General features: G+C 42.5%; 1 protein-coding gene across 1 annotated transcript in view; it reads left to right on the forward strand.

The window, feature by feature from the left end:
- Positions 1–16,958, forward strand: part of ZBTB20 (zinc finger and BTB domain containing 20) — a 58,373-nt gene that overhangs the window by 14,583 nt on the left and 26,832 nt on the right. The window contains exon 2 of the mRNA XM_068160587.1: positions 11,515–13,116. Coding sequence (XP_068016688.1) covers positions 11,535–13,116 — 1,582 coding nt within the window. The 5' untranslated portion in view covers positions 11,515–11,534. The remainder of the gene's footprint in view (positions 1–11,514; positions 13,117–16,958) is intronic.

Consider the following 16,958-nt stretch of genomic DNA (forward strand, 5'->3'; position numbering starts at 1 on the left):
AATTTCCTACATTGAAAGGCCTTTCTCTGGAAACAGGGAGGGTATAAGCAGTGCCCTGCTACAGGCAGCAGCTCTCCCACGAAAGTCAACCATTTCTGGCTGCACCCTTTTCCTAATAGACTGCTACAAACACTCCCTGCAGAGGATTCTAGCTTGAATAGAAACCTTCTAAACAGGTAATTATCTTAAGAGGTTTTAATCTATATTTTCCTTTTAACTAAAGCCCACAGGCTTTCAGGCTTACTGTATTTAACCACACTCAAACTGATAAGCTTTTCCTCCTTGTCTTTTCTGCCTGGGGGAAAAAAACCTAACAATACAGGGCAAGCGTGAAAGAGTTCATGGAATAGCAATTGTCTCTTTTGGAGACATGTTTTAATATATTTGCACCTATTATCCTTCTAATTCATTCCTCCTCCAGACTGAGCTCCCACCTCCAACTCCAGCCTCTTCTCCCTAAACAATGCTCCTGGGCGAGGATGTAAGTTGGTGGAGCTCACAACAGCAAGATGACCAAAAGCTATCCCTCTTCACTTTCATTATGGCTGTTCATCCTGAAATACACTAGTAAGACTTCTTTTTTAAGCCCTTAAAGCAGGTGAAGGCATAAGCTTTTGATCAAGACCGTGGAAGTATGAAACAAATCACTGTTGGCCTACATTTTCCAAAACATTTGTTCCTTTTTTGTTGTTTTCTTTGTTTTTTCCACCCAAGAAGCACCACCCCTGTGCTTTCCCTTGAGTGGTTCACACCGTAACTTACAGCTGGCCCATCTCACCTCTTGCCTTGTTCAGTGGCTTCCTTGCTGCACGTCCTCTGGTGCAGCACGCCCCCTGAGTAACAGCATCTCCACTGGGAAGGAAAACTAGCAATAGATGCCCCCAGATTTTTGGAAGGAGCCAAACTGCCTTAAACTTGTAGCCAGTTAAAACAGTTGGGCCGTGCTGGGGTTTGGCAGGATCGTGCCTGAGCTCTCTGGGAACAAACGAGCGTGGCTGAAACAGTTTTCATGGAGAACATGAAAAATGCTCCCTTCCGAAGGAGGGATGAGCACGGCCTCGTTTCTCTGCCTAGGAAATGGTGCCATCATGCGGTCACCTTGTGTTCTCTGCTCCCATTTACAAGAGGGCAGCTTTCTCACTTCGCGTTTCAAAACCGCGTCAAAATGCTGTTCGATGACCCTATCTTTTGCTAAAAAGTAAAGGGGGTTACAGCTGTTTGGGGCTCAGGAGTTAACATGCTTGTGATGATATGGTCAATCTGTGGAAAACCCCATTCTTCTGTTAAAGTAGTATGAGTTGCTTGAAGGTGATGTAGATAGCTACAGGAGAGGCATCTCCCATCGACATAGTCCACGTCTGTGTTAGGGGGATATGAGAAACAGAGTGTTTACAGAGGAGATATGTTGGACTGCACCTCAAATATATGTCTGGGAATAAAAATGGCTTTCGGGTATAGCCTCTTTACTCTGAATTATCTTTGGAGTTCCTAAAATAGCAAAAATACAAACTAGAGTGGGAGTGGGGAAAGTAAATACCCTGGCTAAAAATGGAGTCTTTATTTAACTTTAAAATAGCTGAAAATGCTACAACACCTCAAAGCCCTTGGTCACCAGACTGCTATGAATTGGAGCTGTTTTTTACCTGGTGTTTTACAGTTGTAAGCAGTACGCTCACTATAAAGAGGTATAAAGCAATAAGGCACTAGAGTATTGTGAAAGTTCCTGAGGAACAATATTTGAAGAGACCTATGAAGTTGTTTCTTCATCTTTCTGTGGTGTTTTTCATTCAAGGAATGCATAACAGTTTCTTAAGGACTGCTCACCTTAATTAATCTTATGTAGAGTTGGTTGTGTGATGCTATTCTTGTTCCACCTATGAAGCAAACTGAGGCATAGATATTGCCACCTGCAGATTGTAGAGCAAACAGTATGAGGGCTGTCAGGGTCCTCCTGCAGTCTTTGAGGCAAAGCATAGGAGGGTGATCACAATATCACCAAGGTTGGAAGAGACCTCAAAGATCATCGAGTCCAACCTGTCACCACAGTCCTCATGACTAGACCATGGCACCAAGTGCCACGTCCAATCCCCTCTTGAACATTTCCAGGGACGGTGACTCCACCACCTCCCTGGGCAGCACATTCCAATGATGAACAACTCTCTCAGTGAAGAATTTTCTCCTCACCTGGAGCCTACACTTCCCCTGGTGCAGCTTGAGATTGTGTCCTCTTGTTCTGGTGCTGATTGCCTGGGAGAAGAGACCAACCCCCTCCTGGCTACAACCACCTTTCAGGTAGTTGTAGAGAGCAATGAGGTCTCCCCTGAGCCTCCTCTTCTCCAATGATTCACTGCCTGTTCCCCAAGCATGTCGGCTGAAATAGAGGCTTTTATCCTTGGCATTGGGGATTATCCCCACTGAATATAGAAGCAATTTTATGTACAGGACACCTATGGGTTAGCCTCCAGTTTTATATAAAATTGCTATCTCATCATTAGGTAGATGCTAAAAAGGAGAGAGCAATTATAACTGAATAAATTGTCCCTAGGAAATTTGCTGAACATTCTCTAGTCTGCAGAAAAAAACCCAAACCACCCTGTCTCCTGAACAAAGTTTAAGCAAACTCTGTCTTATTAGTTGTCTGCTTGATATGTTTGCTCCTTAGAGAATAAGGTGGTGTTTCTGTCTGCATGCATTTCTGTCCTTCAAATAAACGTAGCTATTAGACTATGAAATGTGGAGAAGTTTGACAGCATCCACAACACAGCGATTCTTCCTTCCATAGAGTGTATTACTGACACATTAATAGATGTTGTGCTGGTAAAAATACAGTACTTCCTGTTAAATGTAGACTGCTACATATTTTGATTCTAACAACAATCTGGTAGGGTTAGGGCAATTCGTGTAGTGTCATCTGGTGTTTGTTTTGGATAGATATTATAGAAGGAGATACTGATTTTCAAGATGTTCAAGCAGATGATTGGGTGAAAACTCCAGCAAACCTTTAAAGCAACAGAAAGCAAGAGCTGCTCCTGGTCAGATCTCCTGTGGAGGGTACAAATGTTCTTCTGTGTTCCTGAAACATCATGAAAGCTTTTCCTCCTGAAATCCCCTGCTCAGAATGAGCAGGCCAAGTATTCAGGAGAATCAGTCTGAGCAGGACTGGCTTAATCAGCCTCTCAAGCGTCATTGAGACAGACTGAGAAGTCAGCCGCTTCTGGGTTTTCAGGCCTGAAATTCAGGTCACTTCCTTGAGTGGAAGAAATGCTGCTTTACCAAATTTGGTCCCAGAATGTTGGAACCTGATGCAGGACTAATTTTGTGTATGAAAGCACCAGATATGATTTTGTTTGGTTTGCTAATCCAGTTTTATTTTAGTGTAACTAACTTGAGAACAGCATTTTTTTTAAAAGCTTTCATCATGAGGGCTAAATTGAGTCACTGAAATTGAAGAAAGCCCTCATGGTTATGGTGCTGAGTATGGAACAGGAGACAGTAATGTATGGAAATGGAAGAACTTCCTACAGAAACCGTGGGGCTTTCATATGTTGTGGTGGAAATGCTGCATTTCCACATAACTGTCATGTTTATGCAAGAATTGAGATCTTCATTCCAAATCAAGGATTCTTTACTGAGATGTGCCTTGCTTAAGGAAAATCTTCAGAGGTGTTTGGGGGGGAGGAATTTGTTTGGTTGGTTTTTTGTTTGTTTGGCTTTGTTTGTTTTACAACAAGGCTTCATTTTCTTGGTTTTATTTATTTTGTAAGGTCTTTAAAGAGTATGCTACGTGGAGTGTCTCAACTCAGCTAGCATACTGTATCCATTTTAGGGCACTGCATTTTAAGTCAAAGAAGGGACAAGTATGAGGAGAGGAGAATAGAATAGAATAGAGTGGAATAGAATAGAGTAGAATAGAGTAGAATAGAATAGAATAGAATAGAATAGAATAGAATAGAATAGAATAGAATAGAATAGAATAGAATAGAATAGAATAGAATAGAATAGAATAGAATAGAATAGACCAGACCAGGTTGGAAGAGACCTTCAAGATCATCGCGTCCAACCTATCACCCAACACCACCTAATCAACTAACCCATGTAACCAAGCACCCTGTCAAGTCTCCGAATGGAATGGAATGGAATGGAATGGAATGGAATGGAATGGAATAGAATAGAATAGAATAGAATAGAATAGAATAGAATAGAATAGAATAGAATAGAATAGAATAGAATAGAATAGAATAGAATAGAATAGAATAGGTTGGAAATTATCTTTGAGATCATAAAGTCCAACCTATCATCCCACACCATCTAATCAACTAAACCATGGCACCAAGCACCCCATCCAGTCTCTTCCTAAACACCTCCAGTGAGCACCTGTGGTTATAACCAGTGAGTGTGATTGGGTGACCTGAGTTTGTATTTGCTAGAAAAGATAAGTCTGAAAAAGAAAAGTGCAACACTTTCCAGTATATGAGTGAGTGTTATAAAGAGGAAAGTGGTCAATAGTCCTGTGTCTGCTGTAGGAAAGCATGAGTAATTGGTTTCAAACTTAAATACAAGGAGAATTTTCTTGCTGTAAGGATAGCAGACAGTCTGTCTGAGGAGAGAGTGGAAAACCCTCACACTGTGTTTTTTTTTGCAAACATGCTAGACAGATTTCTAAAGAGATAGTGTGGGTAAATTGTTCCCACCACCAGGAAAAGGAGTAGACTAGATGACTGTCTGAAGAACCTAATGCATCCTTTTGATACAGCTGGGAGGCTGTGGTCATTTAGCACTTGGTGTGGAGTCCAAGGATTAGAGATAACTGAAACTATGTATGATAGAGGAAGAAAGTAAAGAGTGCATGGCAGTGTTTGTCTCCAGCAGCAGCGGATTGCTTAGGTTGGTAGCATTCCCAAGAACTAGTAGATGGATTACAGATGCAGAGTGAGACAGTTTCAGAACCAGGAAGAAAGCCTACAAATCCTAACTCCTACATCTATGTTTCAACCCAGAGTGTTTTTCCAACCTGGGGACATACTTTGACATTTTTATGATAAGAATATAAAGATACCATATTCTGTAGGAGATACAGAATGCCTCCAACTCTTCTACTGTCTCTTCTTCTCAGTGCAAGACCTGAGAAGCTTGTCAGAAAGACAAACTAGGCAACAATATCAAAGTAATTCTAGTTAATCCTACTTGTGTAAGTATCAGTGAGATGGTTTGATGATTTCTAAATGCTGCTACAGAAAACTCTGGCAAAAACTCAATCCGTGTCTGTCTCAGCAAGCCTACCAATTCTTAAGGCTAATATAAGATGATTGTTCTCTTCACCACAAGACAGCAAGCGAGCAAGACAGCAAACAAGAAAGGAAGACAGAGCCTTTGAGGTTCACTCTCCTCGTTATTGCTAGGAACAACCAAACAATACGTTTCTAAAACGAGCTTGGATTCCAGCATCCTGGGCAGTCTTGCTTCAGGTGAAGGCTATGCACTGAGCTCCTGCTGAGTAACAGTAGCTGTGCTGGTTTCATCATCACTGTGTTTCTAGAAATGGTAGTCATTAGTGTGCAGTGAGCTTTGAGATACTGTGATTTTAGAAGACACTAGAGAAAACAAAATTCTGTGGTGTCTTTCAGTTATGAGCATTAAAGCTGTAAGCATTGGCTTTGCAGAAAGGGACATCTAGTGGCTGTATGAAAGAAAGCCTTTACTAAATACAATCCCAGCTCCCTCAGCCTCTCCGCACAGGGCTTGTGTTCAAGGCCTCTCCCCAGCCTTGTTGCCCTTCTCTGGACACGCTCAAGTGTTTCGATGTCCTTCTTAAACTGAGGGGCCCAGAACTGGACACAGTATTCCACACATCTTTGTAGCCCTACCACAATCACGTGTTTGCTGAGAGTATTTGTTATGCTTTTGGCAAATGAGGCAAATGACAAGATCACCTTTGCACGCCAGACCTTTCTAAGCTTTATGTAAAGCCATATATGGTAGCATTGGCACATAGAAAACTGCCTTCAAGGCATGCTTGAGGTGCCTCACTGCTGCACTTTCACATTTTCTGTAGCATCTTCCAGGATTTCACTGCCTGCTGCTTCCCTCTGCCATCGCCTTCCCCTTTGGTACTGTATTCGGAGAGGTTGTCATTGTTATTGTCATGGTAAAATCCGCTTTCTTTTGAACGCCCTTAGCATAAAAGTCAGCAGGAGGGGTGGATGAGATTCAGGGAAACACTAATCTAAGCACTCAGTCATGTATTACACAAAAGTTTTTTTTCCTTTCCCATCCGAGTTGTGCTCCTTCTTACTAGTTGAGGTTGAATTCCATGCGTGTCTCCCTGAATAGCCTGACAGTTTAATCGCTGCATTTGCATATGGGCAAATGGAGCTTTTTTCAAAGTTGCACAGTAATATGTTTCACCTTTATGCCATGCCAGCTTCAAATTGCATCCCAGGAGGATTGCAAATGTGCATAATCTGTGCAGTTGTCTGGGCTTTGCTTTTTTTTTTTTTGCCTTTTTTTTTTTTCCCCTCCCCTTTTATTTTATTTTCTTTTTTCCTGTGGTTTCTTTTTTTCCTTTTCTTCCTTCTTTCTTTTTTTTTTTTAACTGGCAAATGCCTATTCATTGCCCATCTGGGTAAGAATGGCTTTTGCATTTTCACACCCATTCTTTCCTATATGGTTTGTGAATGCCCCTCCAATCAGAACTTGCTGCACAGAAAGGGGACAAAACCATTTTACAGGAGTTTCTCAGAATAAGTCCATTGGGACCTCTACATCGTGTTTACTGGAAAAAAAAACCCACCATAAAAAAAGGCAGGGGGGGGACACTTAACAAAGACCACTTGAATTTCACAGAAAGGTTCCCACTGCCTCGAGTTTAAAAGAGTGGCAGGCCTAAGGAGAACCTGAGACAGCAGTCTTTTTCCTGAGCCAGGCATTTGTCCAGTGCTGACTGTGTGAGTGTGCACATGTGTAGCAAGGGCTTGTGAAGAGCTGACATGCTTTCTGGCCTGTCCAAGGCTCTAGCAGTCTTCGTGAGAATGTGGCATTTACTTCAGAATCAAACCTACGTTGGCAATTCCACCTTCTATGGGAAGTGTCACTTTTGGACTTTCAGCTTAGCACAGCATACAAACCACAAAACTTGGATCTGAACTCTGTTTCCTGCAAAGAGGGGGAGGAACTGGATGGGACACCAGGATTTGCTACAGACCAATCTCTGGAATTTGTTAAATCTACTCTTTTATGCTGTTCTGATTTCTGTGGCAGCAGCTCTGACACTCTTCCAAATCATTCAGTTGCTTGTGCTTTGGATAGGTATGGTTTTCAGTGCTGAATGTCAAGGAAGATGGCCTAGAAGAAACGTCTTCAAAATCTGTATGAGCTTTGTAAACTGTTTCTTATGTTTTACACCCACCCCTCCTGTTTTATTCTTAAGGAGTGAATTTCAGTTGTTTCTCAGTTGAGGTAGATGTTCCAATTTCATTGGAAGAAGTAAGGGAATGATGAAAGGATTTATTTTTTTTTAAGTTTTAAACTTAAGTTTAAACTTAAGTTTTAAACTTAAACTTAAGTTTAAGTTTTTTAAGGGAAAACTCTGTTATGCCAATAGCAACCAAAATGTACTCTGTGTCTTTTATGAAGTGACTCAATTCACTTTTGGACCAGTTCCTGCGATACACAGTGCATCCTTGATCAGTTCCTATAGGAGAGCTATTCACACCTTACAGGACTTTTCCAGCTGAAACAGTTCTATGATTCCATGACAAATGCATACAGAGAGAGTGATTGCCCATTGGAGTGGGCTGCCCAGGGAGGTGGTGGAGTCGCCGTCATTGGAGGTGTTCAGGAGGAGACTTGATGGGGTGCTTGGTGCCATGGATTAGCTGTTTGGGTGGGTTGGATTGGTTGATGGGTTGGACACGATGATCTTGAAGGTCTCTTCCAACCTGGTTTGGTTTATTCTAAATAAAGGTTTTTTCTATTCTAAACCTCTCGATTCACCCCAGCTGGCTGTTTACATCAAGTTAGTTAATGACCAAATACATTTTGGCTGCAGAACTCTTGCTTCTGACAGCCAGGACCAGAAGAAGGCTGCTGAAACTTCAGATGAACCTTGCCTTCCCTCGTTTCTGCACGTGGTTTGTGGATGGGTGACAGAATTCACCTTCCAAAGAAGTCAGCCAGTCTCATGGTACATATCACACATTTCTGGAAAACACTTGTCCTGAAGAGGCATTTCTCAGAGTTCTGTTCACAAAATTAATTTTGTCTGCTAAGGTGCAGAGGAAAAAAGGTAGACCTCTGCACCTGCTCAGGTTCATAGCAAGTGAGTTATTATTACACCTTATGCCTGCACAAGGCAGAAGTTTTGGTTTCTCGAGTTAAGACTGCTGCATATTTCTTCTCATTAGCAATAACCTCATTTGACAAAGCAGAATATAAACAGAGGTCATTCATTTTACAGAGGCACATCTCAAAGACGTGTTTATGAGAAAATGGAGCCCTAGGGTCAAAACAAGTAGCAATCAGTACTTATTGATTAAAAGATTTCTAGCATACCCATGGACAAATACTCAAAAGGAGATACAGATAAATGGGTAGCTATGCAATCACTTGCCATGGCCTATAGGAGGTCTTGAAAAGAGGTGTCATTGATTTATCATTAATTTTCTACCCTTCTGTTTCACAATCATTACAAAGCTTTTACCAGATTCTCTTCAGATCAAGGATTGTGATTTTTTTATGTTAATACATTTTGAATCTTTGTGTAATGTGACATGTTGGGAAAGGAAGCATCTGGAACTGCCCTGGAGGCCTCTGGAGAATTACTGTATCTGGAAGGAGGAGAGAATACATCTCTTCTCTACATTATTTTGTGTAATAATAATTGCAATGCCCTTGAATGAAAGTCTCCCAGTTTCTAAGATATTTCTCCAGTCCTATGATCAGTCTCATCAGAGGAGGAAACTCAAATTTCCAGCAGAGCTTATGAACAGGACAGAGATGATTCACAACCTCCACAACAGTGGTTTCCTCCTTGTTCCTGTGATGTGAGCATCCCCCCAATCTCACATGGGAATTAGTATCCTTCTGAAACTAGCTGGTTTACATCTGTTAACATCAGGCTTCTTCAGATAGCTTGGCCCTCATCAGGATTTCCAGTATCTGACCTTTGTGCTTCCCTTTTATCATTCAGCTACTTCAGAGAAATAAAATTACCACCTGTGTGCAAGATGGTTTCTCTTTGAACCACCAGAGCAGAGGGTACTTGAGATGTCAGGACTGGGTAAATGAGAAGGAAAAGGCAGAGCAGGGAGGGCAACACATTTTCCTGCAAATTGCAGTGAGCAGTGCTCTACTGCCTGTGCATGAGATGTAAAGCAGCCCTTGGGCTGGAACAGAAGGCCCATGTATGAAACCACTTTCAATGCTATCTTTTTTGCTCAGTGTATTTCTATGAAAGCAGACAGTGGCACTAATTTACTCCTGCTTCCCTACCAAATTTCACTCTTGCATTCTCACACATTAACAAGTGACTGTGGCAAGAGGGGTTGTAGCTTGGGTAGGAACATTCAGGATGGAATGCCTGTAAAACTAGTAGTGATTTTTTGCATCACTTCTCTCTCTATAAATGCTAAGAGAAAGAAGTTCTTAATAATATTTTATTTGTTTCCCATCCAAAGGGCAGCTGAATTTTCAGAGTCAAATGTTGAAACCATAGTTTCTGCCCACGAGAATCTAAATGGATTAAAAATGAGTAAAGAACAGGAGAGGAAACAAAAAGATGAGGCTGAGGGGAGACCAGGAGACCTCATTGACCTCTACAACTCCCTGAAAGGAGGTTGTAGTTAGGTTGGGGTAGTCTCTTCTCCTTAGTATCAACTGATAGAACAAGAGGAAATGGACTGAAATTGTGCTGGCGGGGAGCTAGATTGGATAGTAAGAAAAATTCTGTACTGAAAGGGTGGTCAGGCATTGGCACAGGCTACCCAGAGAGGTGGTGGAGTCACCATCCCTGAAGGTGTTCAAGAAATGTGTGGACATGGCACTTGGGGATGTGGTTTAATGGCTATGGTGGTCTTAGGTTGACAGTTGGATTCAATCATCTTTGAGGTCTTTTCCAACTGAAAAAAAATTCTATGGTGATGACAAAAAAAAGTGTTAGAACCAAAGCAAGCAGAATGGACATAGGGAGAAGTGTATTGAGTGTGTTTCCACAAGAAGTATATTGAGAAGTGTATCCACAGTCTCAGGCTGTGCCAGGGGAGGTTTAGGTTGGATGTTAGGAAGAAGTTCTATACAGAGAGAGTGATTGCCCATTGGAATGGGCTGTCCGGGGAGGTGGTGGAGTCACCATCATTGGAGGTGTTCAGGAGGAGACTTGATGGGGTGCTTGGTGCCATGGGTTAGTTGTTTAGGTGGGTTGGATTGGTTGATGGGTTGGACGCGATGATCTTGAAGGTCTCTTCCAACCTGGTTAACTATTCTATTCTATTCTATTCTATTCTATTCTATTCTATTCTATCCTATCCTATCCTACCCTATCCTATCCTATGAACAAGTTATATTTTAGTCATTTACATAAAAGTTAATTTTGAAGAGATGTTGGCTGTGTACCCAAACTGGCTAGGTGCTTTTCCAAACTCTTCTCTATTTAGATTATTCAGCCCAACTAAGACAAAGTCTTCCTTAGAGTAAACGTCTGTAATTTTCCAGTTTCCATCAAGTAAATAACAGTAGGAAAACATTTGTTTTCATATGATGGCATTCTGGTGCCAGTCAGAACTTGGAATGTGCTAAAAATGAAGGAGACAGCTCATGTTAACTTTTGGCTTTGAGTGCTTACAGAGGACTATTTGTCACTATTGGGTAGCAAATGTTCTAAACCACAACCCCAGACAAAACTGTGCGTAGGATTTGAGGAACATTCACCACCTAAATCTTGAACCAGATTTGGATTTTACAAAGTGGCTGCCAGGTTTCTTGGTTTTATGCAAGTAACTGCACTGCAGAACACAGAATCCACATTCCTTAAAATGCCAATCTAGACAGAAATCACATTCTCGAACAGACTCTTTGCATTAAAAACTTGGTGTAAGGAGTCTTTAAGGAAGAATCTGATCTCGTCTGGAACGGATCCAAGTCCAAACAGATCAAAATCCAACTTTAATCCATGTGCTTGGTGTTTACAGTTGGCTGCCACTAGGCTTTTTAAAGCCAGATAAACTGATAGGAAATCCAAAGCCCAGGAATGTGGCTGGAATTTTGGCCCAGCTACACCTATCTTGCTAAGCTTTTAGCCAAAAATTCAGGCCCCGAGCTCCTGCAAACGAGTAGGGAAGTTTATTTCTAGCCTTACAGAGATGATGCATTCTTACTGGTGCCTTCAACATGATTTTTACAGCATGATGTTTTGTTTACACAGTGGGCAGTTGCCTTCGCCAGTGCCCTGTCTGTGGCTCTGCAGAGGACAAGAGTCAATCTGTTATTTTTGTGTTTTCTTTGTCACCTGCTTTGCTACAGGTAACATCAGTTGCAAGGGGATGACAGAGCGCATTCATAGCATCAACCTTCACAACTTTAGCAATTCTGTGCTCGAGACCCTCAACGAGCAGCGCAACCGTGGCCACTTCTGTGACGTGACGGTCCGCATCCACGGGAGCATGCTACGCGCCCACCGTTGCGTGCTGGCGGCTGGCAGCCCCTTCTTCCAGGACAAGCTGCTGCTGGGCTACAGCGACATAGAGATCCCCTCGGTGGTGTCAGTCCAGTCTGTCCAAAAGCTCATTGACTTCATGTACAGCGGGGTGCTGCGGGTCTCGCAGTCAGAGGCCCTCCAGATCCTCACAGCTGCCAGCATCCTACAGATCAAGACTGTGATCGATGAGTGCACAAGGATCGTCTCGCAAAATGTGGGAGAAGTCTACCCAGTGATTCAGGATTCTGGCCAGGAGACACCCAGAGGAACACCCGAATCAGGCACCTCGGGTCAGAGCACCGACACAGAGTCTGGCTACCTGCAGAGCCATTCACAGCACAGTGTGGACAGGATCTATTCGGCTCTCTATGCCTGTTCCATGCAAAATGGCAGCGGGGAACGTTCCTTTTACAGTGGAGCTGTGGTCAGCCACCATGAAACTGCACTGGGGCTCCCTAGGGACCATCACATGGAAGACCCCAGCTGGATTACCCGGATCCATGAAAGGTCACAGCAAATGGAGCGGTACCTCTCTACCACTCCTGAGACCACACACTGCCGCAAGCAACCACGCCCTGTTCGAATTCAAACCCTGATGGGCAACATCCACATTAAGCAGGAAATGGAGGATGACTATGACTACTATGGCCAACAGAGGGTGCAGATCCTTGAGCGCAATGAGTCTGAGGAATGCACTGAGGACACTGACCAAGCAGAAGGCACTGAGAGTGAGCCAAAAGGGGAGAGTTTTGACTCGGGAGTCAGTTCCTCTATTGGCACTGAGCCCGATTCCATGGAGCAGCAGTTTATGGCTGGTCCGGGCCGGGATGGGCAGCAAGAATCTTCTCAAGCAGATCAAACTGATGTCCCTGCTGATGGCACTCAGCAGCAGCAGCAGCATATAGATGCCAACTCTTCCTCGCCAGAGAGAAGCAATGACATTGAAATGGACAGCAAAGTGCTCACAGTCAATAACAGCACCGAAAAGGGGGCTTTGCAGCCTTCTGTCAACACAACTGTTGCCCAACCATTGCCAACCACACAGATCTACTTACGCCAGACAGAAACCCTCACCAGCAATCTGAGGATGCCACTGACTCTGACCAGCAACACTCAGGTCATTGGCACAGCTGGCAACACCTACCTGCCTGCCCTTTTCACCACACAGTCTGCTGGCAGTGGCCCTAAGCCTTTTCTCTTCAGCCTGCCCCAGCCTTTAGCTGGCCAACAGACACAGTTTGTGACAGTGTCCCAGCCTGGCCTGTCAACCTTTACTGCTCAGCTGCCAGCCCCACAGCCTTTGGCCCCATCTGCAGGCCACAGTACAGCAGGTGGGCAAGGCGAAAAAAAGCCTTACGAGTGCACTCTCTGTAACAAGACTTTCACCGCCAAACAGAACTACGTCAAGCACATGTTTGTACACACAGGTAAGAGCACGTCCCTTTGGCTTAGGCACGAAGCCAGAGAAAGTGCTTGACAAACGTGGACTTAAATCCTGTTTCCCAATCTGCCAACCCCTATCACAAACAGGATGGAGAGGTTATCCAGGTAGCTGGTATCACTGAATACTTTCTGGGCCAACTGCATTGAAGTTGAGCCCCTGCAGAAATGTATAGGTCCATTGTGATCTTTAACGTCCCTTCCAAACCAAACCACTCTATGATTCTCCGATTGTAGGGGTAGAACTACATGGTACAGACACAAACTCATTTTCTTGGAGTAACCTGTGTTGTGCACCCATCCAAGAAAATGGTGAACATTTGTTGTCCCCTGCAAGCTGACCATGCAACATTAAGTAGAAGTGGAAGAAGAAAAATAAAACAAATATATATATATCTACTAAGAAATTACATCCCTCTTAAGTTTTACCGCTATGAGGATTTAAGATCAAGTGATGATGATTGGCATGAGTTTGGGGCAAGTTCCTGGTGGAACTGTAGCAGTAGGTCCAGGCCTGGGTATTACACAGACTGCCACATGTTTTCTAGATCTCATGTATGCCTATAAGAAAGTGAATCTGGAGGGTTTTGGAAGTTTTTCCATATTTCCCTGAAGCTGATTGGTATAATCTTCTGTCTCTTAGTAAGTTAGATGTTTCACTAGCTATGAGTACAGAAACATTGTCCTCAATAAGAATAACTTAAAATAATACATGTGGAACACTACACCAGCACTCTTTTTGTCTAGAAGTGCAATTACTTTAATATAGGGACTTCTGAGATTATATAGGTAATCATATTTACTACTGAGCCCAAACTGCCTTTTCTAGCTTTGTCAAGTTATGAGACTTCAAATCAAGGAGGTTGACGTGTTTTACGTGGAGAGACTGTTCTGAGTTCAGGTCTAAATTTCGCTTGCTTTAGCCTTCAGCTCATTCTGACGTTGGAGAGAGATTCTAGTTTAGAGAAAGAGTAAATATTTCTCTCACCAGGCAGTGGTTTTGTTAACGTCAGGTCTTAAAATAAATGCTGGGTTTGTGATACATGGGATAGAATCTGGAGAAATTGCCCAAGGTATGTCAGGAATGCAAGTCATGCCTCCCTGTCGTATCCAGTAGATTTCATTTCCATGTGCGTATGTAAACTTCTAACTTCTGTTTACCTGTAATTATCACTTAAATGAATAATTCCTCTAGACATCTAAGGCAGACATTGCCATGGGTTAGCTGTTTGGGTGGGTTGGATTGGTTGATGGGTTGGACACGATGATCTTGAAGGTCTCTTCCAACCTGGTTTGGTTTATTCTAATAAAGGTTTATTCTAATAAACCAAAAAGGTCAATTTCTCAGGACTGGGACAAAATCTACGCTTGCAAGGATCAAGAATCCTAAATCCCAAGGTTACTCTTTGTGTCTAATTATGTTCTCCATCTCTCTGTTTTGGATGAGTAACTAAAATGCTGTGTCCATAGTATTGTGTTAGTCAGAAGAATATTCCCTTCAGAACACAGTCAAATATTATCTGCCAGCATCCTTGTTCCAAGAGCTGGAAAGGCTTTTTCACAAATTACTTCACTGAGATTTGGTGCTTTATTTCCCCCACTCCAAACTGTGCACTACATTAGGTATTTGGAGTCAGAGAAAGAATTAATACTGGAAGAGCCACCCTGAAATATTCCTAACTGATACACATGAAGTCAAACAGGAAATTGATAGACATCACCAATCTTGAATGAATATTTTATTTGTCTGCAAATGCCTAAAAGAAATTGTATTTGTCTGAGAATACCTAAAATAATTAACTGTGGTGGGAAGGAGAGATTTGGGTCGATACATTATTTCATCGTTCATTTAGGAACAAACTGGCTCCTGGAGTGACTGGGAGAATAATTGCACCTTAACCAATAGAGGGTAGGGTTTCAGAAAACCCTTCTGAAAATAACCTTTACATGTACAGCCTCAGAGAAGATGTCTGCTGTCTTGTCTAGTGCAGGACAGGGTCATTATGAAAAGTGAGAGGAGGCAGCTGTTCCTGCTGTCAGGGTGATATTCCTCAGCCCTGCTAAAAGAAGCCAGGCATAGTGGCTCTGGAAAAGACCCACAGGAAAAGGGAAAGATACGGGAGATGCAAATGTTTAAATTAGTCTTGCTGTTTGGAGGGCTCACAGGAGAAGCCATGGAGGAATCCAATCGTAAACCAAAATTCAACAACTTAAAGGCTTCCCCAGCGTTATATGATTTTATGCTTCCTATAACTACACTGTGATGTAGCTTTCCATGCAATGGAAACCACCCTCCCTTTCCTCATTCATGTGGACACACATGGACACAATCATGCTAGAGATAGACGTACTTCTGTGCTCCCTGAGGACTGACTTTTGTGTATGTCACAGTGTTTTTCTCTTAAGACTTGCAGTGTTGTGGAAGAACAGTGTCTGTGCACCTTATAAGCCATCATTGCCGTCTCCTCCATGTCACCCTGTGATTGATATTCATTAGCTGTCCCACATTGCTGTCCAAAACCAGTCAAATATGAAATAAAGAGCCACAAGGAGGAATATGCACATTTAATACACTGAGCGTAGTTTTCTCTGACTTCAAGATGGAAGAATCATGGGAATAAAGAATCTACAGTGCTCACGTAGGAAGTGCATACATTTGCATACAAAAAAATAGAACCTAAACATTTCTGAGATTCTTAGGAGATAAGAAATCCCAGGAAGGTTTGGAGGCTAAGATTAGAAAGCCAGAACTCAGTGCATCTTAGAAACATGTGCAGGCAAAAATGAGGGTGTTTTTATAGCATAGTCTTAACAGGGTCTATAGCAGACTAATTACAAACTCTGGGACATATATTGCCTGAGGCAAAAATGAACATTGTAAATATAATCAGTCTCTTGTAAGTTAATCAGACATTATTAGAAGTGCCACACTATAATCTTCCACATAACACGTGTCAAGCATATTGGCCTGTCTACACTCAACACGCTACTATGTTGGGCAGAGCCAGCAGGAAACTAAGGACTGAATGTGTTTTGACCAAGTGTCTTTCACCAAGTAGGGACAAACTCATCATCAGTGCAAGGAAGAGCAGCATGTGGATTTCATTCACAGATGTCACCATCATATGTGCAAACTGTGAAATAAAAAGAAACAGAGACTCAGGGAAGATAAAATAGTAGGTCCTTCCTGTCCAACCCATATTAATTAGTTCCCCTTAAAATTGAATGCAAGTAGCATGTAGTAATCTCACTATACAAGGAGTGAACGGTGTATTACCACACGTGTGTGATGATCGCTGTAGACTCTTCAGGATTTAAATCAGTGCCAGACAAGATTGTAAAAAGGAGGAAGGAGGATGTCTGTGAAAACAGAACAGAAAGCATCTCTGCTAGAGGGGGAATTGTGGAATGACCAAAGGAAGATAATTTTTCAGTTACTGAAACAGGGGAACGTTTTATTGTCACAAAGCTGCGGTACTGTCTCTCTCCCTGATAGCATTGGGGATGATCAATTACCACAGGGGGAATATGCCGTGAGTGATTCAGAAAACAAATTAAAAAGCAGCTTTTGATGGGAAATTCAGGGTGTTGGCTATCATTTGCATTATCAATACAGCAGGATATCATGAAAATGTCGCCTGACACTATGAAACATGAGGCCGCGGCATTGTCTCCCAAAAGAACTCTGAACGTGAGAAGGAATGAAGAGCAGTCTGAACAAACCAATTGTGTGTGCTCAGCTACATATTTTCTTCAGGTCATTCTTGTAGTCACCATTTTGTTGGGATATGGTCAAGGTTCACTTAAAAGAATTGCCACAATCAGTTAT

The sequence above is a fragment of the Melanerpes formicivorus genome, unplaced genomic scaffold, assembly GCF_026170545.1.
Source record: "Melanerpes formicivorus ecotype bairdi unplaced genomic scaffold, bMelFor1.0.p_v2 SCAF_51, whole genome shotgun sequence".
In the NCBI taxonomy this organism is placed as follows: Eukaryota; Metazoa; Chordata; class Aves; order Piciformes; family Picidae; genus Melanerpes; species Melanerpes formicivorus.